We start from the raw sequence: 27,460 nt of genomic DNA on the forward strand, positions 1-27,460 counted from the left end.
CTGCCTTCCCCTCACCAGGAGCTCCATGGTGGTACTTCATGCACATCAGCCTTGAAGATCAGTCATCACAACCCCTCAGTTTGCAGGTGGGGAAACCGAGACCCTGAGAGGGGAAGACCAGCACACAAGAGCAGGTGGGAGCAGGACCAGGGTTTTCTCTCTAACGCGTCCCCTCCCGGGCCTGCTGTGGAGGAAGCCCCATCACCAGGGAAGAAATCAATCTGCACACACTCAATTAAAATGATAAATCAGGCATCAGAGTGAGGCTGCCCCAGAGGTGCAGGGGAAGTTTTTGTCTGATTGGCTGGAACATGATAGGCCCCAGGGACCTTATTTCCTGGGGCTGGGCTGCCAGTCCAACCTCTCCACCTCTTCAACCCCGCCCCTCTCATATCAACAGCCATAGCTCCATGCCTCGATTTCTCCAGCTGTCGGGGCCTGTCCAGTTGGCAGGGCACACGGCTAGTCTGTAGCCCTTGTGAGTCTAACAGAGGAGAGGGCAGAGGACAAGCTCTTTCAGCCCTGAGTAGGGACACACCACTGCGGAACAGTCTGAGTTCCCCTATCCGATTGCAGATCCCTGGGCCAAGCACCCAAGGAAGATGCCAATTAACAATGGAAACGCCTTCTAGGTATTGAGGGCCTACTGTGTGCAAGGACTGTGCCAGGTGCTGGGAGTACAAGAGTGAGCAAAGCAGACAAGATCCCTGACTTCGCGGCTGACAGCCTAGAGTGAGGATATGCAGTGTAAAGAATGCATGTAGATTAATACATCTTGCCTGGCTCAGTGGCTCACACCTGTAATCCCAGCACTTTGGGAGGCTGAGGCAACTGGATCACCTGAGGTCAGGAGTTCGAGACCAGCCTGGCCAACATGGTGAAACCCCATCTTTACTAAAAATGCAAAAAAATTAGCTGAGTGAGACATACCTGTAATCCCAGCTACTCGGGAGTCTGAGGCAGGAGAATCATTTGAACCTGGGAGGTGGAGGTTGCAGTGAGCCGAGATCACGCCACTGCACTCCAGACTGGGTGACAGAGCAAGACTCTCTCTCTCTCTCCATATATATATGTATATATTCAGGTAATGCCAAGTGCCAGGGAGGAAAATAAAGCAAGCTCAGAGGACAGCAATAGGAGGGCTGCATTTTTAGATGTTTTAGATGTTTGAACACACACCTGTAAGAAAAAAGGGAGGAAACGATGAGAACATATGGGAATGGTGAGGTCATATTCCAGCCAGTGAGAAGGCCCTGAGGCTGGACAGTGCCTGGTGTATTTGAGGAGCAGCAAGGAGGCCAGGGTGGCTGGAATGGAGTGAGTGACAGGGGGAGGTAGGCAATGTCAGAGGAGGACAGGACCCCACAATGTGGGGTTTCGTTGTAGGTCATGGCAAGGACTTTGGCTTTTACTCCAAGTGAGCAGAAGCCCGGGAGGATCTTGAGGAGAGGAAGGATGTGATCTGACTTGCATTGAGCAGGATCCCCCTGGCTGCGGTGTGGGAAATGGATTACAGAGGTAAGGGTAGTATCAGAGGCCAGTCATGAGTCTACTGCAATGGTCCAGGCAGGAGAGAGAACATGGCGTGGACTGGGTGGTGTGAGTGCAGTGGGGAGCAGTGGTCAGATGTGTGTGTGTTTGAAGGTGGAGATGACTGGATTTACGGGCAGATTGGAGGTGGGATATGAGGTAGGAAGTCAAGGATGAGACCAAGGTTTGGGGGTCCAAGGAAGAGCATCCGGAAGGGCGGGAGCTGCCAGGAATTGTGATGTGAAGACTTCGGGAGGAGCAGGTTCGGGGCAGGGGAGAGCAGAGCTGAGTTCAAGGTGTCTGTTAGACCTCTCCAGGGAAGGGTCATGAACCTGGCTCCCAGGGGAGAAGATGGGGCTGAAGATGGCAGATTTTGGAATCATCAGAGTAGACACAGTATTTATCTCAATGGATCCTCTTAGCAACCCCACAAGCCACTGTTGCGATAGCTGGCAATGCAGCAGTCTTTTATTGCATGTCTGCTTGTGCCCATTTTCAAGATGAGAAAACTGGGGCCCAAAGATGTTGAGTTGCCTATGCACAGTCACAGAGCTGGAAAGTCAGAAAGTCAGGACTCGAAGTGAGGTCTGTCTGTCTCCCAGCCCTGGCGTCCCATCCAGACCCTCTGCGGCTGTTCTCACTCACTCCTCCCCTAAACCCTGTGTGAGAGGGAAGGGGTGGGTCATGGATGATCACCCCTCTTTTTGAGATGGGGCCACTGAGGCCTGGGGAGGTTGAAGGGACTTGCCCGCAGTTGAGGAGCAGTCGAGTGTGCAGTGTTTCTGCAGGTGTGCCAAATGAACCCAGCAAAAGACTCACTTCATCAGCCCCAAGACACACAGCAGGCTAAAGGCTCTGAGAAGTCCTGCAGCCTGGACCTTAGGTTATCTCTGGTTAGCCCGGAGTTTCCTGTGGAGCCTTGCTCTCAGGGGAGCACGCAGAGCTTTGGCAAACACGAAGCTGTGGTTGGGAGTAAAGCCTCAGTGCCCTCCTTTATGACAGGGGGCCCACCTGGCAGTCAGCAGGTGTTTGTTGAAGGAAGTAACAAATGAAACAAACAGATGAATGAAAATAACAAATAAGCAAATGAAGGAATGGACCAATGCAGGGATGAGCACAAAGTGTGAATGAATTTTTTAAAAAATGCATCCATTTGTGACCTAACGAATTCATTCATTCATTCAACAAATATCGCTGGAGCACCTGCTGTGTGCAGGGGCTGGGGATACAGCAGTAAATAAAACAAAATCCTGACCTTGTGGCTATTACATGCTAGCGAGGGGGAGATGGACAGAAACCAACATAAATGGGTAGAATGTGAAGTATATCTGACGGAGAAAATGGAGCGGGGAAGGAGAGAGGGGAAAGTATGTGGGGGTGCACAGTTTTAAAGAGGATGGTGGTAAATGAAGGAATGTCTGAATGCTTGAATACGGGAGTGGGCTGAAGATGGAGAATACATAAAGGTATCAATTAAAAAAAAAAAGCATAAAGGGCCTAGGGGCAGTGGCTCACACCTGTAATCCCAGCACTTTGCAAGGCCAAGGTGGGTGGATCACCTGAGGTCAGGAGTTCGAGACCAGCCTGGCCAACATGGCAAAACCCCATCTCTACTAAAAATACAAAAATTAGCCCAGCAAGGTGGCGCATGCCTGTAGTCCCAGCTACTCAGGAGGCTGAGGCAGAAGAATCGCTTGAACCTGGGAGGTGGAGATTGCATTGAGCCTAGATTGTGCCACTGTGTTCCAGCCTGGGTGACAGAGCAATACTCTGTCTGAAAAAAAAAAAAAAGTGGGGCCGGGCACGGTGGCTCACACCTGTCATCCCAGCACTTTGAGAGGCCAAGGCGGGAGGATCGCTTGAGCCCAAGAGTTCAAGACTTAGCCTGGGCAACATAGGGAGACTCTCGTCTCTAAAAAAATAAAATAAAATAAAATAAAAAAGGATGACTGCAGGCAGGAATGAATGACCTAACAAAAGAATCATTGAATGAATGAATCATTGAATAAAGGAATATATGAATATGTGAACTAGGGCGTGGATAAATGAATGAACTAATGCAAGAATTGTTGAATGACTAAATGAACTAGTGCTTGAATTAATGAACGAAGGCATGAACAGATTGGTGAATGAATCATTGAATGAGTGAGCGAACTATAAGGAAGGAGAGGACTGGATGGGGCCTCTGTGCATAGCCTTGGTCTCTGTCTATGCCTGCTCCACCTTATCTTACTGTGGTCTGAAGAACCCCCAAGCCCCCTTTGCCCTCCCTCGCACCATCCAGGGCCTGTGATAAACCCCCACTTCAGTGTCTGTCTTGGCCCTGGAGAGATGGAGGGTGGGGGAGCCCTCCACACCTTGCTGGTTTCCTACCTCAAGCTATCTTGGCACCCCCACCCCATTTGGTGGCTTTCCCACCCCTGTCCCTAATCTATTGACCACGCGCTCCTGCCCACCTCTCGCCCCAGTGCTATGTGCTGAACCCTTAGCCCCGGCCCCCCTCACCCTGGGTCCCGCCTGTCCTGACCCTCCAGCCTGTACTGAACCTCATGCCTGGGCCTTGACCTCCTTCCTCTCCATGCATGTATTGACCCTCTCCCCAACTCTGGATGGACCCGTTGGAGGCCTGTGCCACCCACCCCTGCCTTGCTGTGGCCCGCCCTTCCAGCTGCGCAGACCAGCGCTCGGCGTCCCCACCCCTGACCGAGCCAAGCCCGCCCGCTGTGCTGACGCCCCCTCCTCATTTCGAGTACAGGCACCATGCGGCCCGTGCGGCGCAACTTCTACGACCCGTCGTCGGCGCCGGGCAAGGGCATCGTGTGGGAGTGGGAGAACGACGGCGGTGCATGGACGGCCTACGACATGGACATCTGCATTACCATCCAGAACGCCTACGAGAAGCAGCACCCGTGGCTCGACCTCTCGTCGCTGGGCTTCTGCTACCTCATCTACTTCAACAGCATGTCGCAGATGAACCGCCAGACGCGCCGGCGCCGCCGCCTGCGCCGCCGCCTGGACCTCGCCTACCCGCTCACCGTGGGCTCCATCCCTAAGTCGCAGTCGTGGCCCGTGGGCGCCAGCTCGGGCCAGCCCTGCTCCTGCCAGCAGTGCCTGCTGGTCAACAGCACGCGCGCCGCCTCCAACGCCATCCTGGCCTCGCAGCGCCGCAAGGCGCCCCCCGCGCCCCCGCTGCCGCTGCCGCCGCCGCCGCCCCCTGGAGGGCCTCCAGGTGCGCTCGCCGTGCGACCCAGCGCCACCTTCGCAGGCGCCGCGCTCTGGGCAGCGCCCGTCACCGGCCCCGCCGAGCCCGCGCCGCCTCCCGGGGCGCCCCCACGGAGCCCGAGCGCCCCCGGCGGCGCGCCCACCCCGGGGCAGAACAACCTCAACCGGCCCGGGCCCCAGCGCACCACCAGCGTGAGCGCGCGCGCCTCCATCCCGCCGGGGTAAGACGGGGCCCAGGGGGAGGGGACCTCTGTGTCGTCCGCAGGCAAGGACGAAGCCTGGGAGTGGTTGGCCACTAGGGCAGGAGCAAAGATTACAATAATAATAATGACGGTAAGTAATATCCAGCATCCACTAAATGTTCATTTGTGCCAAGCATCAACTAAGCACCTTTACATGTTCCCACGCATCTATCTCCATGCATAAGGACCCTATGAGGTAGGTACCGTCATCACCTCCAGTTCACAGACAGGAACTAACTCCCCCAAGATCAGATAATTCACAAGTGCTGGGGCCATAATAGCAACATCATCAATGGTGCGTGTTCCATGTTTATTATTTGCTAAATTCGTTATATGTATCACCTCGTTTATTCTGCCAAACGGTTCTACCATGTGCATATTCCAGATGGGGGAGCCGAGGCTGGCAGAGCTATGGTGCCTTCTCAGGGTCACCGGGGAAGGGTAGACCTTGGAGTCCAGACCTGTCCGATTCCAAAGTCTGTGCTGTGTTGTCTTAGGATTTTTAGAGGGCTTCAGAGTCCGCCTGTCCTTGTCCCAGTCCATGCCCACCTCACATGGTGGCTCGAGCAAGCATCAGCTGCTTGTCCAAAGTATTTCCCCATAGGCTGCACCTGAAATACCACAATTACTCTGGGTTAATACTATGGTTTGCACACTGGGCTCCAGGGACTCCTGGGGTGACCTGGAATCGTGGGGGTGGGGGAAAGCCAGGCAAACAAGAGTCTGCCTCTGTGCTCTTGTTTTAACGAGAGCAGCCCTTTTTGGAAACACTTTTATGAACTGGCTTTCCCAGCATGATTTTATTAAGGACGGGCACCCAGCTTGTATCAAGTTTGCAAATTATTGGGTTAAGGTGTCCCAGGCCCCAGGATAGGGACCCAGTGAGCTGCTGTTGGGTGCCCACCCTGGACCCCAGATTCATTCCATCTGAGCAAAGAACCAAGTCTTGAGGGGTGGCAATGAGAGGAAAAATCAAAGACCTTGAACTTGGGAAAGACGAGGGGGATGTGGACTGTGAGCCACAAGAGGAAGAGAGGGCACCCAAAACCAACTGTGCTTCAGTCACCATGGCATGGCCTGGGGAATTGATAATGATGGCCCGAGATCACCAAAGCTCAGATCTGGATGTGATCTTTGGGGTCACCGCATCCAAGTCACCGCTTTTATTATGGGCAAACAAGGCCTGGGAAAAGGAAGGGTCAGGACCCTGAACTAGGTGGCCCTATTCACCCTTTGTCCCTTTGGGAGTCTGACTTCCTGGGTTCAAATGCCCTCTTGGCCACTTTTTTTTTTTTTTTTTTTGAGATACAGTTTCACTCTGTTGCCCAGGCTGGAGTGCAGTGGCATAATCTCTGCTCACTGCAACCTCTGCCTCCAGGGTTCATCGATTCTCCTGACTCAGTCTTCTGAGTAGCGGGGACTACAGGTGCACGCCACCATTCCTGGCTACTCTGTGTGTGTGTGTATGTGTGAGTGTTAGTGGATACAGGGCTTCACCATGTTTCCCAGGCATGTATTGAACTCCTGACCTCATGTGATCCACCAACTTTGGCCTCCCAAATTGCTAGGATTACAGGCATGAGCCACCACGCCCAGTCCCCCTCTTGGCCACTTCTGAACTGGGAGACCTGGGACGAGTCCCTCTCCTTCCTTGAGCCTCAGTTTGGTCATCTGTCAAATGGGAGAAGATCTTCCCACCGTGTGAAAACGCTGTGTACCTGAACACAGCATTTACACTGGCAGTAGTTCAGGCATGGCTGTTCAGACTTCTTTTGCTCTCCAGGAGGAGGGTTGGCATGGAGGGCAGGGAAGCTGTAATTTTCCAGGGACGCATCACAGCCAGCCACTACCACCTGCCTGCCTCACCCTTCCCTTCCCCTTTACCTCCTGGTCATTCCTCTCGGAGGAGAGTGCCATGGGGACACACAGAGTTGTGTCCCGTGTGACTTCAGCCTAGGGCAGGCCCAGTGCCAACAGAGAGGAGACTTGAGGGGGTCAAAGAAGACCCCTTGGGGAAGCCTTGTCCAAAACTGCAGATAGACTCACCGAGATCTCAGGGAGATCTCAGGGGGCTGAAGTATCAGTTATGGCCCTATAAAGACAGCAGCTGGGCTCTGGCTGCCTTACAGAAAGAGGGGTTGGAGGTCCCAGAATAACAAGTAGAGTGGGTCCTAGAATGGCAAGCCAGAGAGAGTGTGGGAGGGGACAGAACCAGGAAAATTCCAGGGACCTCTGCAGTAAGAATTTGAGAACCTTCTCTCTGGGTCAATTTCTTGTAACCCGCAAGAAGACTAGAAATCAGAAGGTTGTAGCCAGAATTTTCTTGGAACAGAAAGAATGGAACGGAATGGAATGGAACTAGAATACATTGGCATGTGTAATGCATAGTAAAAATAAGAATTGTTACATGTAGTCTGAGAACAGTGCCTCATGCCTGTAATCCCAGCACTTTGGGAGACCGAGGTGTGCAGATCACTTGAGTCCAGGAGTTCAAGACCAGCCTGGGCAACATAGCAAGACCCCATCTCTACAACAGTAACAAAAAATTAGCCAGGCAGGGAGGTGTGCTTGTAGTCCCAGTTACTCGGAAGGCTGGGGTGAGAGGATCACTTGAGCCCAGTAGGTCAAGGCTGCAATGGCCTATGATCACACCAGTGCACTGCAGCATGAGAGACAAAGCAAGACGCTGTTTCCTTAAAAAAAAAAAAAAAAAGTGTTCCATGAATATTTTGCATCATTTCTGCATACGTTTAATAGGTTGCGAGGTGAAATGAATTTCTCAGTCACTGATGAAATATTTAAGGTGGATGTAGTGGCTCACTTTGGGAGGCCAAGGTGGGTGGATCACTTGAGGCCAGGAGTTCGAGACCAGCATGGCCAACATGGTGAAATCACATCTCTACTAAAGATACAAAAATTAGCCAGGCATGGTTGTGCACGCCTGCAATCCCAGCTACTCGGGAGGCTGAGGTGGGAGGATTGCGTGAACCTAGGAGGTGGAGGTTGCAGTGAGCCGAGATCACGCCACTGCACTCCAGCCTGGGTGACAGAGTGAGACTCCGTCTCAAAAAAAAAATAAAAAAAAGATATTTGAAAGCTACTGTTCTAGAGGAGGCTGAAAATTACTCAGTTTTCATGGCCCAGTGTTAATTCTCCAAATATGTGCTGTGGGTGTGTATTCACAGAGCTGAACAAGACGGACAAGGCCTGTGTCCCCCAAGGGCACACAGACAGATGGGGAGACAGACCTACAGCAAGCAAAGAGTAAACGAAGACGGTCTCTGGATGAGACAGAAGTGCTGGGGAGGTAGTGGGACAGGGCGGTGTGGGAGTTCAGGGAAAAGCCCTCTGAGGAGGTGGCCAGATGCGGAGAACAGCTGACCCAGGCAGAGGGAACAGCACAAACAACTTCAAGGGGGCTCGAAGGGCGTGGTGTGTTGGGGGAAGGGCTAGAGGTGTGGGAAGGACTGGAGTGTGAGGCGCCAGCAAGAAGGGGAAGGGCACCCCAGGCAGGGCATTGCAGGTGCAAAGGGGCGGAGGTAAGAATGAATCCAGAAGGTTCTGGAGACCACCGGGGGATAGAGGCTCCTTTCTGGAACAGTGGGGGCTGAGATTTTTTCCCCAAATGGGGGTACAGGGCCAGGTTGGGTGGCCTCAGGGAAGCCTGGGCTTGGTGCTGCCATCAGTGGGGAGCTATAGAGTGTGCTTGAGCTATAGAGGGCTGTAGTGAAAACAGTTTTATCTGTGGGGGTGCAGATTGTTAAACATGTCCTCCTCTAACCTGCCAGGGCTCTGTTGTCTCCAGCCACATGCCCCTCCCCCACAGCCGACATCATTTCTCCTGCCCCTCCCCTTGGGAACTGTTTCTGACCCTCCCTGAGCCCAGACATTGGCCTGGAAAACAGGAGATGTGGGGTGGGGGAAACGTTGCAAGAACTCCCTCATCCCTCCCCACCCACGCAGATTCTGCCCGGCCTCACTCTAGCCCCTCTAACTGGCCCTCTCCAGCCAGACAAGCCTGGCTCAAAGTCCCCAACCCTCCATCTCCAAGAAACCCCCCCAGAAAAATCCGTCTGGGTCTCAAGACCCGTGGAGCCTGTTGCTGGGGAAGGGGAGTAGGAGGAAGGAAGATGGGGGTGGCAGACCCTGGCTTCTCCTGCCTAAAGCTTTCCATTGCTGAGGTAGCTGAGGTCCAAGTGCAGCCTGTGAGGGGAAACGGATGGAGGTGGGGGGTCTCTGAGGAACCAGGCAGACAGTTCTACCCACTGTCACCCTCGTCCCCAAACCACCTCCCAGCCCTCCCCACCCTGGTCTCTTTGTTTCTGTGTCTTTGTTTTTTGTTTTTAGAGACAGAGCCTCGCTCTGTTGCTCAGGCTGGAGTGCAGTGGCACAATCATAGCTCCCTGCAGCCTCAAACTCCTGGGCTCAAGAAATCCTCCCAACTCAGCCTCCCAAGTAGGTGGGACCACAGGCACACACCATCACACCCAGCTAATTTTTAAAAATTTTTTGTAGGGACAGGATCTCACTATGTTGCCCAGGCTGATCTCAAACTCCTGGCCTCAAGCATCCGCCCACCTCAGCCTCCAAAAGTGCTGGTAATTATAGGCGTGAGCCACAGCACCTGGCCTGTCTCTATGATTTTAAGTCTGTATTAGTTTCTTAGGGCAGCGGTAACAAGGTAACAGCTTAAACCACAGAAATGTATTCTCTTTCACATTCGTGAGACTAGAAGTCCGAGATCACGGTGTCGCAGGGTTGGTTGTTTCTGAGGCCTCTCTCCTGGGCTTGTAGATGGCATCTTCTACCTGTGTCCTCATGTGGTCTTCCCTCTGTACCTGGCTGTGTCTTAATCTTCTCTTCTTAGAAGGACACCAGTCCTACTGGATTAGGGCCCACCCTAGTGACCTCATTTTAACTTAATTACCTCTTTAAAGACCCCGTCTCTGAATACGGTCACATTCTGAGGTCCTGAGGCTTAGGGTTTCAACACGTGACTTCTGCGGGACACGGTTCAGCCCATAACAATGTCTCCGTGTGTCTCCTCTTTTATAATTTGCCAATACTTTTTTTTTTCCCCGAGACAGAGTCTTGCTCTGTTACCCAGGCTGGAGTGCAATGGTGCAATCTCAGCTCACTGCAACCTCTACCTCCCAGGTTCAAGTGATTCTCCTGCCTCAGCCTCCCAAGTAATGGAGATTACAGACAGCTGCCACCACACCCAGATAATTTTTGTGTTTTTAGTAGAGACGGAGTTTTGCCACGTTGGCTAGGCTGGTCTCGAACTCCTGACCTCAAGTGATCCACCCACCTCGGCCTCCCAAAGTCCTGGGATTACAGGCATGAGCCACTGCGCCTGGCCAATTTGGCAATAATTTTTTTTTTTTTTTTAGACGGGTCCTCGCTCTGTCGCCTAGGCTGGAGTGCAATGGCTGGATCTCAGCTCACTGCAAGCTCCGCCTCTCGGGTTCATGCCATTCTCCCGCAATTTGGCAATAATTTTAATGGCAAAAACCACCATTTTTTTTTGCACCAAACAATATCTCTGTGTATCTTGGTCTCTTTCAGTCTTTCCATATCTCTTTGTAGCTCTGTGTCTCTCTCTCTCTGTCTCTGTCTCTGTCTTCCACCTCTTCCTCTCAGTCAATCTCTTCCCTTCCCTGGCTTCCTTCTGTCCGCCCTCCTTCTCTTCCCTCCTTGACCCAGATGGATCCAGAGCCCTTTACAGGTTGGGTGACCTTGGACCCACTTGAGGCTTGGCTTCTCTAGCCTCAGTTTCCCCATCTGTCAGAGCTAAAACCACCACCTCTCACACAGGCAGACTCAGCAAGGATCAGCATGCAAGGGAGGTGTGAATTCTGCAGAGATCTCCAATGTCATTCTCACCTCCATCCTCATCTCAGCCCTGCATGGATAACAGGGAAGGAGGCCCAGAGAGGGGGATTGACTCGTCTAGGGTCACATAGCCAGTGGGGGCAGAGCATCCACCTGGCTAGGGTTTTTTCCACTTGCCCCTCTAACAGACAGGGCGGGGAGCCAGCTGGCAGCCTGGGCCTGGGGGACCTGCGGGGGTGGGGAAGATCCGCCCTGTCCCCTGAGGGGTCAGTGTCCAGTGTGTTGGAACACAGCTGTGGAGCAGAGGAACCACACTCAGAGTTTCCACCCCACGTGGTGGGTGGGAGGACAGGGATAGCTGCGGGCCTGTTTCCATTTATCGAGTGCTCCCTATGTCCCCGGCTCTCAATTTCATGCCTTTTTTTGTGTGTATGAGACAGGGTCTGACTCTGTCACCCAGGCTGGAGTGCAGTGGCACAATTATAGCTCACTGCAACCTCAACCTCCTGGGCTCAAGCAGTCCTCCCACCTCAGCCTCCTAAGTAGGTGAGACTAAAGGTGTGCACCACCATGCCTGGCTAATTTTTAATTTTTGTAGAGATGGGCGTCTCACTATGTTGCCCAGGCTGGTCTCAAATTCCTAGGCTCAAGCGATCCTCTTGCCTTGGCCTCCCAAAGCACTGGGATTACTGGCATGAGCCACTGTGCCTGGCCGTTTACAGGTATGTCTCTCTTAATTCTCACAGATACTCAATGTGGCAGGTTCTATAATCCCCATTTTTCAAATGAGGAAACTGAGGCTCCAAAAGACTAAGACATTTGTACGAGGTAACACAATTAGGACTCAGATTCAGAAACCCAAGCTGACTCGTGTATTGGGGATGCCCCATCTCCAGCCAGCCTGTGCTGTTTTGGATCGTGATCCCAGAAGCCCTGCCCTGATTCCTGTGTGACCCTGCCTGAGCTCATCTGCCTCTCTGGTCTTCAGTTTTTGCACCTGTGAAATGGGACTGGCAACACAGGCCCACATAGTCCATCATGAAGCCAGATGTCAGGCTTGGATTTCTTAGGCCCGCACCCTTTTTTTTGTTTTGTTTTGTTTTGTTTTATGGAGTCTCACTCTGTTGTCTAGGTTGGAGTGCAGTGGCAAGATCTCCACTCATTGCAACCTCTGCCTCCCAGGCTCAAGCAATACTCCTACTACCTCAGCCTCCTGAGTATCTGGGACTACAGGCGCGTGCCACCAACCCGGCTAATTTTTTACATTTTTTGTAGAGATGGGGTTTCATCATGTTTGCCAGGTTGGTCTCCAACTCGTGACCTCAAGCAATCCACCCACCTCAGCCTCCCAAAGTGCTGGGATTTCAGGCGTGAGCCACAGTGCCCAGCCAGGCCTGCACCCATTTAAATCCACCCTTGTCCCTCCCATCTCTATCAGATTTGTACAACATTGCCAAGCTGATCATTGCTAAAGAGATGTCATTTAAGTTTCCATATCTTTGGTTCTTAGTTGAGCCTGAGAACTTTTTCCTGTTTACTGGCCATGAGTGGTTCCTTCTTTTGCCAATTACTTGTGTATTTCTTTGGCTTATCCTTCTCTGGAGCTGTTTATTGCTTCCTTATTAATTTGCAAGTGTTCTTCCTGCATTAAGGGCATTAACCCTTTGTCACCCATCTTTTCTGTAGTTTGCTGTTTCTTTATAGCATATGTTCATCTGTTTTTTAATTAATTAATTCATATTTATTGAATAATTTCTGTGTGCCAGGCACTGTTTGGGGCCCTGGGGACACAGCAGTGAACTAAACAGACAATCCTTCCTCTCTTGGAGCTCACATTCTAGCGGGAGACGAACACAAAACAGAATAAATTAATTGTAGAATATGGTAGAAAGTAGTAACTGCTACAGAGGAAAAATATAGGAGAGAAAGGATGTAGGGAGTGATGAGAAGGAAAGGCCTCATGGAGAACGTAATACCTTCTTGAACAAAGATGGAAGGAAGTTAAAAAGCAAGGCATGGTCCAGGCACAGTGACTCACACCTGTAATCCCAGCATTTTGGGAGGCTAAGGTGGGAGGATCACTTGAGCCCAGAATTTGAGACCAGCCTGGACAACATAGTGAGACTCCATCTTTACACATTTTTTTAAAATTAGCTGGGTGTGGTGGTGCGCACCTGTAGTCCCAGCTACACAGGAGGCTGAAGTGGGAGGATCGCTTGAGCCCAGCAGGTCAAGGTTGCAATGAGCCAAGATCGCACCACTGCTCTCCAGCCTGGGAGGCAGAGCAAAACCCTGTCTCAAAAAACACAAAAAACGCAAAAGAACTGGGGGAAGAGCATTCCAGCATTCCAGACAGCAGAACAGTGTGTGCAAAGGCCCTGAGGCAGAGTGGGCCTGGGGTGCCTGAGAAGGCCGGTGTGGTTGGAGAGGCTCAGGGCAATCGGTGGGAAAGAAGTCAGAGAGGAAAAGGCGCCAAGTCACACACAGGGCCTGGAAGGTTGCGGTGAGGACTTCGGCTTTTGCTCTTCATGAGAAGGGAACCAGCAGGGCTGTGCGTTGGGAGAGATGGGTGTGACTGTTTTAACAGGCTCACTCTGAATGTTGAGCATAGACCGCAGCGGGGCTAAAGCAGGAGCCCAGGGGCAAAGGGACTTTGTTGTGGTGGGTGTGCTTTAGGGTTTTCCTTCCTTTTTGTGTTTTCTTTTATCTTTAAATTTCTTGCAGTGATTTTATGCTTTTATTTAAAAGAATCCACATTTTCTTTCTCCAGACCTTCCATAAGTATTACATTTCAGGGGTCTGAAAATGTTAAAGTACTGACAGGTACGCTGTGAAGTCAAGGACCCCACCAGGCCCCTGGCTGCCCACCCTCCCCCACTTTCCTGCCCCGCTAGCCACTGGTGTGCAGTGACTGTCACCCCGCCTCACCGCTGCCACAAGGTCAAACCAAACACTCCCCCCACCTGAAGCACTTCCTGCCCTGCTCCCTGGGAGACCAAACCACACACACTCCTGTCTGCACGTGGCTGCCCCGGGGCGTGGGAACAGCTGGTCCTGCCCTCCCCTCCCCTACCTGACCGGTCCTCCCTGCCCCCAACCATCTCCTCCACATTCCTTCCCCCACAGAGAGCTGGGCAGGCGGGAGGACCAGGAGGGTGGAAAAGAGTGACCCCCACAGCCCCCATACCTCTAGATAAATCTGAGCCTCCAATACCACTCACCCCTCAAAATGTCTCCCGAGGGGACTTTTACTTCCTTTAATCTCTAGAAGATGGATAGGGACAGAGGTAAGGTGTCCCATTTCACAGAGGGGACACTGAAGCCCAGAGAAGTTCAGAGGTTTGTCTAGGAAGACAGAGGTGCTGGGGTAAGGAAAGGGGAAGTGAGGACCCCAGACAGAGGCTGAGGAGGACTCCATGGGTACTGGGCTTGCCGTGACGTCCTTCAAGTCTCTGCAGTGGGGGTGGCGGCGGGGACTTGGCCCCAGGCTGTGTTCTCCAGGACTATGGGGGGAGGAGCGTAGACGCAGCTACAAGGCAGAGACAGCCCTAAAAGTGGGGAAAGGTGACAGGCTCACACCCCTAGAAAGGAGAAAAGGGGAGGCTGGGGGGTCCCCAAAGCACCGTTCAACTCCCTTCTCCCCATAATGTAACATCCTCACTTCTGCCCCTTCCTCACCCACTTGGACCCAAATGACTGAGTCATGAGCCTCCTGGGGCTCTTTGGGGGCTGCTGGATAAGTGTGAGGTATCCTGAAGGGGGCCAAGGCCAGTGGGGGGCCTGGAAACTATCATCAGAGAAAATAACAAGTCCAGGCCTGCTGGGGGTGGGAGGGGAGAGATAAGGAGACCAGACTTTGGAGGGAGAGGACTTGGCTGCCCTAAAGGGAGGGCCAGTTGTCAGTGTGGTCTCCTGCGTTCCGGGGTCCTGGGACAGAGAGAGGTGACCAAAGCAGGCCAGTGGATCCACTTAGACAGCCCTGATCTACCCTGCCCAGGCCTGAGCCAGTTCCAGGATCCAGGTCAAAGACTTCAGCCCAGAGAGCACAGAGAGCTCTCAAGGCTGGCTCAATTCCAGATGGCTCCACAGACCAACCTCGTGGGGTCATCCCTGGCCCCTGACTCGGAAACTCCAGGACCCGGTGCAAGCTGCACCACAGACCAGCTGGGTGACCTTAGTGAAGTCATTTCCCTTCTCTGGGCTTCAGTCCCATCATCTGCAAAATAAATAACAAATAGAATTCATCACATGTGCCATCTCTGCTCCAGTGGCAGTGACTTCCCAAAGCACTGTGTTGAGGAGGATTCTGAAGTTGCATCTTGGCTTAGTGGTAAGGCATGCCGGAATTGATTAGTAATGCCTGCCGTGGGTGCTAGGAGGACAGTAGTGGTATGCACTCGTATATTTGACATTCCTGCTCTAACTTTGTCTGGCAGAAGAGGCAGGGGTGGACCAGATCACACAGGGCCAGGTCATGCTTAAAGAGGGATAGCATTAGGAGATATACCTAACGTAAATGACGAGTTAATGGGTGCAGCACACCAACATGGCACATGTATACATATGTAACAAACATGTACCCTAGAACATAAAGTATAATAAATTTAAAAAAAAAAAAGACTTTATAATGTCAGGTTATGAGTAGTGCTATGAAAAAAAAAAAAAAAAAAAAACTAAGTAAGGTAAGGACAAAGATGGGCTTTTTAAAAATAAAGTGGTTGGGCCAGGCGCGGTGGCTCACACCTGTAATCCCTGAACTTTGGGAGGCCGAGGCGGGCGGATCACGAGGTCAGGAAATCGAGACCATCCTGGCTAACACTGTGAAACCCCGTCTCTACTAAAAATACAAAATAAATTAGCCGGGCATGGTGGCGGGTGCCTGTAGTCCCAGCTACTCAGGAGGCTGAAGCAGGAGAATGGCATGAACCTGGGAGGTAGAGCTTGCAGTGAGCTAAGATCGTGCCACTGCACTCCAGCCTGGGAGACAGAGTGAGACTCCATCTCAAATTAATTAATTAATTAATTAATTAATTAAAGTGGTTGGGGCCAGGCACAGTGGCTTATGCCTGTAAACCCAGCACTTTGGGAGGTCGAGGAGGGAGGACTACTTGAGCCCAGGAGTTCAAGTCCAGATCAGCCTGGGCGACATAGTGAGGCCCTGTCTCCACAAAAGGTTTGTTGTTGTTGTTGTTGTTGTTGTTGTTGTTTAAGCTGGGTGTGGTGGTGTGTGCCAGTAGTCCCAGCTACTCAAGAGGCTGAGGTGGGAAGATCGCTGAGCCCAGGAGTTCAAGACTGCAGTAAGCAATGGTTAAGCCATTGCACTCTAGCCAGGGCAACAGAGCAAGATCTTGTCTATAAATAAATAACTAAATAAAGTGGTCGGGAAGGTGTCTCAGATAAGCTGATATTTGAGCAGAGACCTCTGCTAAGTGACGAAGTGCGCCATGAGGATATCTGGGAAGAGCACCTCGGGAAAGGGTCAGCAAGTGCAAAGACCAGACAGCAAAGGGGTGGGAATGTGCCTGGCATGCTTGAGAAAGAGCAGAGAGACCAGGGTGGCTCAAGTGGGGTGGGAGAGGGGTGAACACACAGGAAATGAGGTTCAGAGGGTATATGGGGGCCAGATCAGGAGGCCAGGTATTACCATGAGCAAAGTGGGAGCTGCAGGGGGAGTGAGAGCAGAGGACAGACGGGATCTGATTCGGGGCTGGGAAAGGCATAGGGGCTTGCATGGCGGTGGAGCCCAGACCTGCCTTCTGGTCAGAGCAGATTTTGGGGAGGGCCTGAGGGACTCCTCAGGTCCTGTGCCAGGCTGAGCCCACAAAAAGGCAGAGCTAGGGGTGAAGGCTGGCTCCCCTTCCGGGAGCAGCGGTCGCTTGTCCAGGCGGGAGGATGTTCTCACTGACTCGGAGGAAACAGCACGTCCCACATCAAAAGGGGGCCGGGCGGCTCCCACGCTCAGGGTTCGTGGGAACTCTGCTACCCTGGGTTCTCGCAGGAGGCCTGCAGATAGAGAGAGGCTGGCGACTACCTCGGGACTGTCCCCCAAGCTCACTGATGGGTAAATAAATAACAGCCCCACCGTGACACCCCCCTCACAGTGCTCTTCCCAGGAGCAAGACTGACTTTTGTAACGTAGGGCTATGTGGTGTTTAAGGGGCTCCAGAAATTTTAGGGCAGCTGAGATCTAAATCCTTCCTTTCCTGGAGTACCCTCTGTCTAACTCCTAGGCCAAACATTCAGCAAGAGCAGGGTTACCCACTGGGCCAGACTTTGGGCATTATATAGACCTGGGGTAGCAAACTGGCTTTACTGATTTATAGAGGCTGCCTGGAGAGCTGTACTGAGGACTCTGCTAAGCTTGAGAGAGTGCTGTGATGGATTAGTGATGTCTGCCACAGGTAGGAGACCAACCAGTGGTGGTATGCATGCTAAATATTTTTCTTTCCACCCATTTTATGGGCAGCTCTGGAGAAAAAAAAGAGATACTTTCTTCTTGTGAGACAGAAAGGAAGAAAGAGGTGTGAGAGAGACCTAGACTTAACTGATGTGTCTGCACTAGAGGTGCTTGAAGAATGGGCAGGGAAGAGGAGAAGCTTGAGGGAAATACCTCTATGCATTCCTGTAAAAGTATGGGGAGGGAGGAAGTTAGAGTGGTGAGAGCTGCCCACCTCAGGAAGGTCCTGGAGGATTATGACAGACCTTGAAAAGGGTCAAATGAATACTCAGCACCCCTTTTCATGGGCACCCCGCCGCAGGGTGCCTGACAAGAAAATCAAGACACCTTCACTCTCATCCCTGTGCCAAATGATGAGCTTTACATGTTTTAACACACTTAACCTTCACAGGATTCTATATCCATTACAGATGGGGAAACCGAGGCACAGTGCTTTCTTCCCACCTCCACTGACCAGGTCCTGGGGGACCCAGGGTACCTGCCATCCCATCCTGCCTCCCTCAGGAGCTGTGTTCATTGACTTCAGTCACGCCACACCTCCTCAAGGGGCTCGATCCAGATATCTGCTCCAGACCTCTCCACAGCCCTCAGAGGGGTCTGGGATGGGAGTCCTGGCCACATGATACTAGCCAGTATAGCTGAGCAGCCACTGAGTGGGGGCGTGTGTGCTGTACCTGTGTGCATGTGTGATTGTGCATCTGCGTGTGTACGGGTATGGGCCTCCCAGGCTGAGTGTGTGTCAGTGTCGGGAGGTGTGGGTGAGAGCATGTGCGCGTGTGTCCTCGCGTGCAGTGAGTCAGCGTGTCCTCCCGCGCCCCCATGCATGATGTGAATCAGTACGCATGAGTACTTCCCCACAGGCAGTGCGGAATCATGTGTCTGTGTGTGGATGGCAGGCCGTTCTACAGGCTGCAGCGTGCCGGGTGCGTGTGAGGGCTGAGCGCACCAAACTCTGGGTTTGCTGCCCACTTTACCCAGCTCTGTGCAGCTGGGGAGAGGGGCGGCAGTGACAGGTGCAGTACTGGTCTACATGAGCCCCCTCTCTTGTCCATGGAGTGTCCTTCCAGGGGAGAGCTGTGTGTGCTTCTGTGTGTATTTGTATGTCCCCATGTGTGCATGAGTCTCTAGGTGTGGGGAGGTGTTCCCTGGAATATGTGAGTGTGTGTATATCTTAATCCATGTATGTTCGTGGGGGGTGTGCCCTGAAGTGTGCCTGTGTGTGTCCATGTATGTGTGCAGGGTGTGCATTCCCTGGTGTGTGCAGTGCATTCCCCAAGTAGACAGATGGGGAGGGAGGCTCCCTGATATGTGTGTCTGTGTGTGTGCATGTATCTGTGGTATACGTCCTGGGTTGTGTGTGTTTGTGTGTCTGTGTACTTAAACATGTGTGTGTAATGTGTCCCGGGGGGTATGATAAGTCTGTGTGATCTTCTCCACGTCTGTGTGTATATCTGGATGTGTGTATCTGTGTGGATGGTGTGTGCCCTGGGTGTATATGTCTGTGTGTCTGCACCCACTGCAGCAGTACCCAAGCCTGCCAAGGGCACCATTTGCTTGAAGATGCTTTCTGGTGCCAACTGTGCCTGCCAAGGACAGGTGACCAGACAGCATTGGACAGGCTGTGACCTGAACAGGCATGTCAAGAGCCAAGGCGGCTGCTGCAGCTCCTTCTCCAGCTGTCACTGCTCCCAGCCCTTCCTGTCCCCTCTCATGGCACATCCCCCAAGGCCTTCAGGCTGCCCCCTGGATTTCAGAACACCCCTCTTCATCAGAACGTATCCAGCCAGGGTTCCATGGCCATCAACAGCAAGACACCAGTTTCCCTGCATAAACAAGTGCTGAAGCCAGGAGGACTCAGGCAGACACACCGTACACATCACCGCAAGCTCTCCTTTAGTCCTCCCAACGACTCTATAAGTGAGGTGTTAATACGCCTGTGTTACAGACAAGGTAACTGAGGATCAAGAAGTTAAATGACTTGTTCAATGTCACTACAGCAGTTTTGTGGTTTCCTCTCTAAGATGGAGAGAAGTTACACCAGGACTTAGTGCCTGAGAAGCAGACAGGTGAAATTACTCGGCCAGGATTGCACAGCTGACAGTGATGATACCAATGGCTGTGCTCTTAGTATCTGTTAGGTACCAGGAACTGTGCTTGGCCCTTGACACGTATAATTTCACGGAATTCTCACAGCAGTCAAAAAAAAAAAAAAGGTACCATATTATCCCCATTTTACAGACCACCCCTTACAAGAGATGAGATTGACATGCTGTGTGGCGCCCAACTCATTAGTGGTTGCACTGAGATATGAAAGCAGCTCAGAGCGACTGACTCCAACAGCCAAAGCTCTTTTGAGGGCCAGGGGAAGAGTCAGGATACCTTTTCCTAGGGGCTCTTCATTTGAAGAGAGGATAGTACCTTGTCACGGAAACTGACATCGGTAAATATTCCAGAAGAGAAAAAAAACGTCATCACCAAATGCTTTTGAAAACCTGAATTTATCATTGTTAATGATATGTTCTTATGCAGGGCTTGTCAGAGCCTTTAATATGCTCAGATATGTTGTGAATTTCAGAGAGGGAGACAGTGACGTGTTCCTAACTTACTTGATTCCTGAATCCTTCTTTCCTGGAACATTTTATGGAGATTAATAATGCTACATCTAACAAGTTTTGAGAGATGCTAAAATAGTTACAACACTAGTAGTTGGGTTTCAGGCACAGAGGCCAATGAAAGGAGCCCTCAGAGCCAAAGCGCCCTCTCGAGGGAGGAGCCGGCTGTAGGGTAAGGAGGGGTCTGCACTAAAGTCTTAAGGGTGCATCCCACTGGAACCTGGGCCGAGGTCCTGGCCACCCCCGCCCCATAATAGGATGTCAGAGTAGAAAGAGAGTTTCCTGGAGGTCACTGCAGTTGGCAGAGAGAGGTACAAAGAGGCCAGGGTGTGTGCCCAGGAGCCAGAGACAGAAGGCAAGCCAGGTCCCCTGACGTGGTGTCGGGGACTGGAGTCCAGCAGCGGCGTCTCCTCTTCTCCCCGCAGGGTCCCCGCGCTCCCGGTGAAGAACTTGAATGGTACTGGGCCAGTCCATCCGGCCCTGGCAGGTGAGGTCTGGCCCGGGGCGGGAAAGAAGGGCGGGGCCCACTAGGAGGCAGCCCCCCTGTCACCCGGTGACCCCGCCCCCGAGATGGGCCGGCGGGCGTGGCCCAGAGGAAACGCCCCTTCCACTGGGCCCAGGACACGGGGTGGGCGTGGCCCGCAGAAGGCCCTTCAGGGGCCTTCAAGGGGCTGAGCGGGTGTGGCCCAAGAGTGCAACCCTCCCACCCACAGGAGGGCCCCGGGATTCCCAGGGCCAATGGTCGGGGGTCTGGGCGAGGATGGCGCCCCGCCCTCTGACTGCGCCCCCCCCGACCCCTAGGGATGACCGGGATACTGCTGTGCGCGGCCGGGCTGCCCGTGTGCCTGACGCGGGCCCCCAAGCCCATCCTGCACCCGCCGCCAGTGAGCAAGAGCGACGTGAAGCCCGTGCCCGGCGTGCCCGGGGTGTGCCGCAAGACCAAGAAGAAGCACCTTAAAAAGAGTACGCCCTCCGCCCCCTGCCTCACACGAGATGAACCCCACTAAGCCTTGACCACAACTGTGTGACCTCTGGTCTCCGACTTATTCTTAGCATTTACGACCTCATCTCCATTGCCTGATCTCAGCTCCCTTTGCCTGGCCCCATCTTTCACCAGTTCCTGTTACAGCTAACCTCCAGCAACCCCTGACTTCTGACCCTGACCAACCCTTTCCACCCTGACCCCTGCCCTCTGACCCCTGACCCAGTTCTGAGCCAAGCCTTCAGGGACAGACTCTGGGTACCCTCAAACCCACCCCGCTGTGTCCCTGCAGGTAAGAATCCCGAGGATGTGGTTCGAAGATACATGCAGAAGGTGAAAAATCCACCTGATGAGGTGAGGAGGGGGTGAGGGGGTGGGGGGGCAGGGGGGAGGGCCCTGGCATGGAGGGGGCAGGAACCCTCACCCCTCCTCCTGGGTTCTGGGTGATACAGAGCTCCTCTAGTTTGTTCCTTTCTTCACTTTCTTTATGAGGTTTTTTTGATAAATAGAAATGCTTACGTTTAATGGACTCACATTTATCCATCTTTTGATGATTGAGTTTTTGTGTCATTTTCACCCATATTTTCCACTAAATGTTTTTAAGTTTTGTTTTTGATAGTTAAGCCCTTAATTCACCTGGGGAGTGGTGAGGGAGCCATCTTCCTCTGTGATGTATCAGAATTCAATATATGGGAAGGGGCTGGGCGCAGTGGCTCATTCTGTAGTCCCAGCTATGATGGAGGCTGAGGCAGGAGGATCTCCTGAGCCTGGGAGTTCGACTCTGCAGTGAGCTATGATTGCACTGCTGCGCTTCAGCCTGGGCAACACAGCCTGTCTCTTAATAAAAAATAAAAATGAAGAAGAAAAGAAAAGAAACCAATGTATGGGGCAGAGGGTGTGTCCTGTCTCCCTTTGCCAAATGGGCGCCAGAGAGAGTGTGGTCTGCTGCCCATGGTGACCCGCCGAGGGGCAGTGCTGACCCAGTAGGTGCCCTGCCCTTCCCAGTCCTCAGTCTCCCCTGCTGCCCACCTGCAGGACTGCACCATCTGCATGGAGCGGCTGGTCACAGCGTCAGGCTACGAGGGCGTGCTTCGGCACAAGGGCGTGCGGCCTGAGCTCGTGGGCCGCCTGGGCCGCTGCGGCCACATGTACCACCTGCTGTGCCTCGTGGCCATGTACTCCAATGGCAACAAGGTGGGTTGGGCAGGACAGTGGCTGGGGAGTGGGCAGGGAACGGAGTGGGGTTGGGGGGCCACTGGGAACTCACTGCCAGCCTCCCCTGCCCAGGATGGCAGCCTGCAGTGCCCCACCTGCAAGGCCATCTACGGGGAAAAGACGGGTACGCAGCCGCCTGGGAAGATGGAGTTCCACCTCATCCCCCACTCGCTGCCTGGCTTCCCTGACACCCAGACCATCCGCATCGTCTACGACATCCCCACAGGCATCCAGGTGGACTCCCATTCTGCCTCTCTGGCCCCCAGCCCCCACTCCCCTCCGACTCCTCCAGACGCTCCTCTGCCCTGCCACCACCTGTTCATGGTCTAAATCCCTGCTACTGTCCCTCCCTGCAGGGCCCTGAGCACCCCAACCCCGGAAAGAAGTTCACCGCAAGAGGATTCCCTCGCCACTGCTATCTACCCAACAATGAGAAAGGCCGGAAGGTGGGTGCCCAGTCGTGAGGGCACGGGAGATAGGCGCAGGCAGGGGCTCCAGCAACCACTGACCTGGGCCTGTGGTCCCCATCATTCCCAATCCCTGCTCTCACATTCCTCCCCAAAGCAGCACCGCAACAGCAGCGACCATGGCCACCGGCTTCACACATCTTACCTCCTTTCCCCAGCCGCTGAGGTCAAGATCCTGACCCCATTTTATAGACAAAGATGCAAAGCTTCAGAGAGGGCAAGTCACTTGACCGTGGTCACACAGAAACTAAGTGACAGAGCTCGGATTTGAGCCCAGGCAGTCTAAGCTCTCACCATCACCCTACAGACTGTCTGATTTGACTTTCTGCTTTTCAAGAGCACCAAGAAATCCAGATTTTCATGGGAAATCTCTAGGCTTTTGAATGTTAGTAACTAATTTACAAGTTGCTCTTTAATATAGTGTGGAGTCCAAACTAAATAGAGCAGAGAGCTGCCAGATGCTTTCTTCACCCCAGAAAAAAAACAGGCAGGGCTGGGTGCGGTGGCTCATGCCTCTAATCCCAGCACTTTGGGAGACCAAGGCGGGTGGATCACAAGATCAGGAGTTTGAGACCAGCCTGGCCAACATGGTGAAACCCCATCTCTACTAAAAATACGAAAATCCGGGAGTGGTGAAGTGCGCCTGTAGTCCCAGCTACCGGGGAGGATGAGGCAGGAGAATTGCTTGAACTCAGGAGGCAGAGGTTGCAGTGAGCCGAGATCACCCCACCGCACTCTAGCCTGGGTGACAGAGCAAGACTCCATCACACACAGAAAAGAAAGAAACAGGCAGGCCAAGCACAGTGGGGCACACCTGTAATCCCTGCACTTGGGGAGGCTGAGGTGGGAGGCCAGGAGTTTGAGACTAATCTGGGCAATATAGTGAGACTCTGTCTCTCCAAAAAGTTTGTAATTTTAGCTGGGCTTGGTGGTGCCTACCTGTAGTCCCAGCTACTCGGGAGGCTGATGTGGGACGATTGCTGGAGCCCAGGAGTTCGAGGCTGCAGTGAGCTCTGGTGGCACTACTGCACTCCAGCCTGGGCAACACAGCAAGATTCTGTCCCCCCTGCAAAAAAAAAAACAAAAAAGGAAAGGAAAGACAAAACAAACAAATAACTTGGAAAGAGCTTTTACTGGCAGTTCAGGAAATACAAATATAAAGGAAATGGCAAAGTCGGCAGTACGTAGTCGGTGCCAATGGATGAAACCATAAGGTAGCCATGATGTGGCAGGGGAGGGAGGGAGGCTGAGGCTGCTGGGCTGGAAGCTGCCTGTGGCCTCCGCCCAGCCCCACCGTGTCCCTGTCCCCCCAGGTGCTGCGGCTGCTCATCACGGCCTGGGAAAGAAGACTCATCTTCACCATCGGAACCTCCAACACCACGGGCGAGTCGGACACCGTGGTGTGGAACGAGATCCACCATAAGACCGAGTTTGGATCCAACCTCACGGGCCACGGCTACCCGGACGCTAGCTACCTAGACAACGTGCTGGCCGAGCTCACAGCCCAGGGTGTATCCGAGGCTGCAGCCAAGGCCTGAGGCCCAAGGCTGCCCACCTTCCCTCCTGCTTTGCCCCTGGTCCGGCAAATGCCTCCTTCGCCAGGTGTGTCCTGGTGGCCCAGGTTCAGGGCTGGGGAGGAGCCTGCGGAAGGAGCCGCAGCCATTCGGGGGACCTGCCTGGTGGCAGCTGGGATGAAGAGAGACGGCATGTCAGGCTGGCTCCGAATCATAGGTCCCTGAGAGGGCCGTGCAGAGAGTACTGGAAACCTCCCTACCAAAAAGACAGAGACCCGCCCCCTCACACACACACACACGTCCTGTTGAACTCATGCACGCACACCCACGTGCCTCTACTTGCCCCCAGGCTGGAAGAGAAGTGACAGAAAGACCCCATGACCCCCCCATGTGGATCCCCATCTGTGTCTCAGTTGCATCTGTACAGCCTTGTCTGCAAACTGGAGGATGCAGGGCAAGCCCTTAGGGGCCTGCCAGGGCTCGGGGGGCAAACAGGGACTTGGGAAACTCAGTGTACCCCCGATGCCTCACCCATTCCATGTCATCACCCATGTCTGCCACCCACTGATTGGGCAATGGTGGGCCCATGGGGTGGAAGCCCCCAGATGACTGGGCAGTTCTACAAAAGAATGGCCAGTGCAAGCGGGGACTAGAGGGTCCTGATTTTGTGTTTGTCCCTCTTCATCTCTCTGGACTCTGATCTCCTTCTCCCTTCCCATCTCCAGGCCTTCTGTCTGTCCCAGATAAAGGCACTGTTCTCCCATCCTCCCTGTCCCATCCTCTCCACCTAATCGCTCCCAATTTTGAGAGCCAAAGGCTGGCGCTTCTGACTTCAGGAGCGAGAGGAGGAGGCCTAGTTTGGGCCCATGTATTTTAAAGCAGAGTGGACAGCAGAGAGTCAATTTCCCTTTCGTTGGGAGTGGGCAGTGGGGTGGCTAATCGTCTCCGGCCAACCAGGGGCCCGTTGCCCAGGCAACTCACCAGCTCTGCCTCTGCTGATTGGCTGCCACGGTGGGAGTCAGCCAAGATTTAAAGGTATGCCAGCGATTGCTCTTTTCAAAACCTACCAGTCCCACTGTGGGTGGAGAAATAAATGGTCTTTCTCCTCCTCGCCTGGTCTTTTCCTGCCAAGAGAGGGGTGGGTGGCTCTGTTCCTGGGGGCTGCAGTCAGCCCCATTGGGGAGTGATGGCTTGCAAGAGAATGGCAACTTCAGGGTCATTGCCTCGGGCCGGAAGGGGTGGGGGCAGTGGAGCAGTGACAGACCCTCCTAGTCCAAGTTTCCAAGAATGCAAAGGTGAAAGTACCCTTCTCTTTCACAAGAGCACGAGGCAATGCACACATCTGCTCCCTGGCACAATGACAAGAGACAAGAAACAAGGAACTCGGGCGGAGAACTGGGAGCCTCGGGGAGAATACGGAGGAGCTGGGAGACACTGTGATCAGCTCATCAGGATCTCGGAGCTCGTCAGGACCCTGTCCTTGGGGAGGAGGGTCAGGTTCTAACTAGGGAAAGACAGGGATGGACCCCAGCCTTAAGTCAGCCTCTCTGCAACATGCCAGGACGCCCCTGCAGCTCTGGTGATGCTGCGGCTTCGGGCAACCCCTGCTGGCCAGCCTTGGGATAGCGCCGTGTCTTCCTGGTCTACTTGATCCCCTGCCAGGTAGGCTTTGGTTTCTGTCCCACCCCCTAGTGACACAACACCGGAAATGAGTCCTTGGAGGCCCTTCCAGTTCTGCCAGTCACGTGTTCCCAAACATTTGTACTCCATGGTTCATTCTCAGACAAAACCTCAACCCAAACCCTGGCATATAAAATTGCAAGCCAGGCACTGTGACTCACGCCTGTAATCCCAGCAACTAAGGAGGCCGAGGCAGGAGGCTCATTTGATGCCAGGAGCTTGAGACCAGCCTGGGCAACATAGCGAGACCCCTCATCTCTACAAAAATTTAAAAATTGGCCAGGCGTAATGGCTTGCACCTGTAGTCGCAGCTGCTCTGGAGGCTGACGTGGGAGGATCGCTGAAGCCCAGAAGTTTGAGGCTGCAGTGATCTATGATCATGCCACTGTACTGCAGCCTGGGCAATAGAGTGAGACCCCGGACTCTAAAAATAAGATAAAATAAAATTGCCCACTCCCCAAGCCTATGGTCCTCAAAGCTGATGCTCATCCAAATGACCTAAGGAATCTGTTAAATAACCCTGATTCTTGCCCTCATATACCTTCAGATTCTGAGTCAGTAGCTGGCTGGGCCTCAGAAATCTGCATTTCTAGCAGACATTCCAGCGGGTAGTCTTTGGCCCACAGTCACAGAAAGCCCTCCCTGGCTCCTGAACGACCTCATTGGAATCCAGTTTGAAAACCACACATCTAGACTTTCCCTCCTCTTTTTATACAGGGTAATCTGAGCCCCAAAGAGAGACAAAGAGCCTGGCCCAAGGTCTCCCAGGCTCCAAGGGTCTGAGTGTGGCACACTGGACCCCCACCCAGCCTTGGTTCTTCCTGAGGGTACCTGATTCTGGAAGCTTGTGGTTGGGGTCCTAGGCCAAGGGCAGGGTACAGAAGAATCAGCGAGGTTATAGGGATTAGCAGACACAAAAACAGGAAGGAATGAGCCCATTTAGTGCCTATCTGGGGCAACAACATCACATGGGCTTCAGGAATTCAGGTCCAGCTGTATCCAGCAGCTCAGAGCCAGGCTGGCCTCCTTGGTATGGATAGAGGCCAGTTTGGTGAAGCAGAGACCCCGGTCTCAGTCAAATAAGTCAGATTCCTTATCCTATCCACTCCAGTCTGAATCAACCCAGAGAACGAGATTCGCTCAGTGCAAGGCTAGCCCCTGCCAAAGGGCTTCCATGCCCTGAGTTCTGGACTCAAGGCACACAGGACGAGGTACGTCTCTGGGAGCCTCCAAACCACAGAATCAAAGAGGTACAAGGAGACAGGAGATTCCTGGGGCAGGATGCGCTGAGGAGAGGGTCCCCCACCTCCTTGCTCCTCCTTTCAGGCTAGCTGTGGCATTTCCTCAGGGGCCAAGTGGGCCCAGGGCCACCTTCTCTCGCTCTTGCTGCTGGAACTCCTCATGGGCACGATCCAGGTCTGCGAGCACCTCCAGCAGGCGGGCGGCTGCTGCTCTTTGCCGGGCCAGGACCTCAGGACAGGCCCCTAGGAGGGAGACAAGAGGCCACAGGGGCTCAGCCAGTCCAAGGCAGGCTGCTGTAACCCGGACCCGATGGTTTCTCACGCTGCAGATGTGCCTTGTGCCCTGAGAACCCTAAAATCCTTGAGAGTCCCCACACACAGCCCTGTGGCCTGAGGATGGACTGGAAACACAGGAGACAGTGGGGAAGCGCCTGTGAGGAAAAAAGGACCTCCTTAACCCCTT

General features: G+C 53.4%; 2 protein-coding genes across 20 annotated transcripts in view; one reads left to right on the forward strand and one right to left on the reverse strand.

The window, feature by feature from the left end:
- The window catches only part of DTX1 (deltex E3 ubiquitin ligase 1), a 41,513-nt gene extending 16,329 nt beyond the window's left edge, over window positions 1-25,184 (forward strand). The window contains exons 3-10 of the mRNA XM_045366014.2: window positions 4,286-4,973; window positions 20,324-20,385; window positions 20,700-20,861; window positions 21,173-21,234; window positions 21,916-22,074; window positions 22,168-22,329; window positions 22,452-22,541; window positions 23,876-25,184. Of these exons, the coding sequence (XP_045221949.1) occupies window positions 4,286-4,973; window positions 20,324-20,385; window positions 20,700-20,861; window positions 21,173-21,234; window positions 21,916-22,074; window positions 22,168-22,329; window positions 22,452-22,541; window positions 23,876-24,100 (1,610 nt within the window). The 3' untranslated portion in view covers window positions 24,101-25,184. The remainder of the gene's footprint in view (window positions 1-4,285; window positions 4,974-20,323; window positions 20,386-20,699; window positions 20,862-21,172; window positions 21,235-21,915; window positions 22,075-22,167; window positions 22,330-22,451; window positions 22,542-23,875) is intronic.
- Window positions 23,676-27,460, reverse strand: part of RASAL1 (RAS protein activator like 1) — a 39,003-nt gene continuing 35,218 nt past the window's right edge. For 15 of the 19 annotated variants that reach the window (XM_074007947.1, XM_015431586.3, XM_074007948.1 and 12 more), the window contains one exon: window positions 23,676-27,240. In XM_074007947.1, coding sequence (XP_073864048.1) covers window positions 27,101-27,240 — 140 coding nt within the window. In that variant the 3' untranslated portion in view covers window positions 23,676-27,100. Of the gene's footprint in view, window positions 27,429-27,460 lie in introns of all 19 variants that reach the window. The other 4 variants (XM_074007950.1, XM_074007949.1, XM_045366013.3 and 1 more) reach the window with 1 other exon arrangement.

The sequence above is a fragment of the Macaca fascicularis genome, chromosome 11 (genome assembly GCF_037993035.2).
Source record: "Macaca fascicularis isolate 582-1 chromosome 11, T2T-MFA8v1.1".
Taxonomy (NCBI): domain Eukaryota; kingdom Metazoa; phylum Chordata; class Mammalia; order Primates; family Cercopithecidae; genus Macaca; species Macaca fascicularis.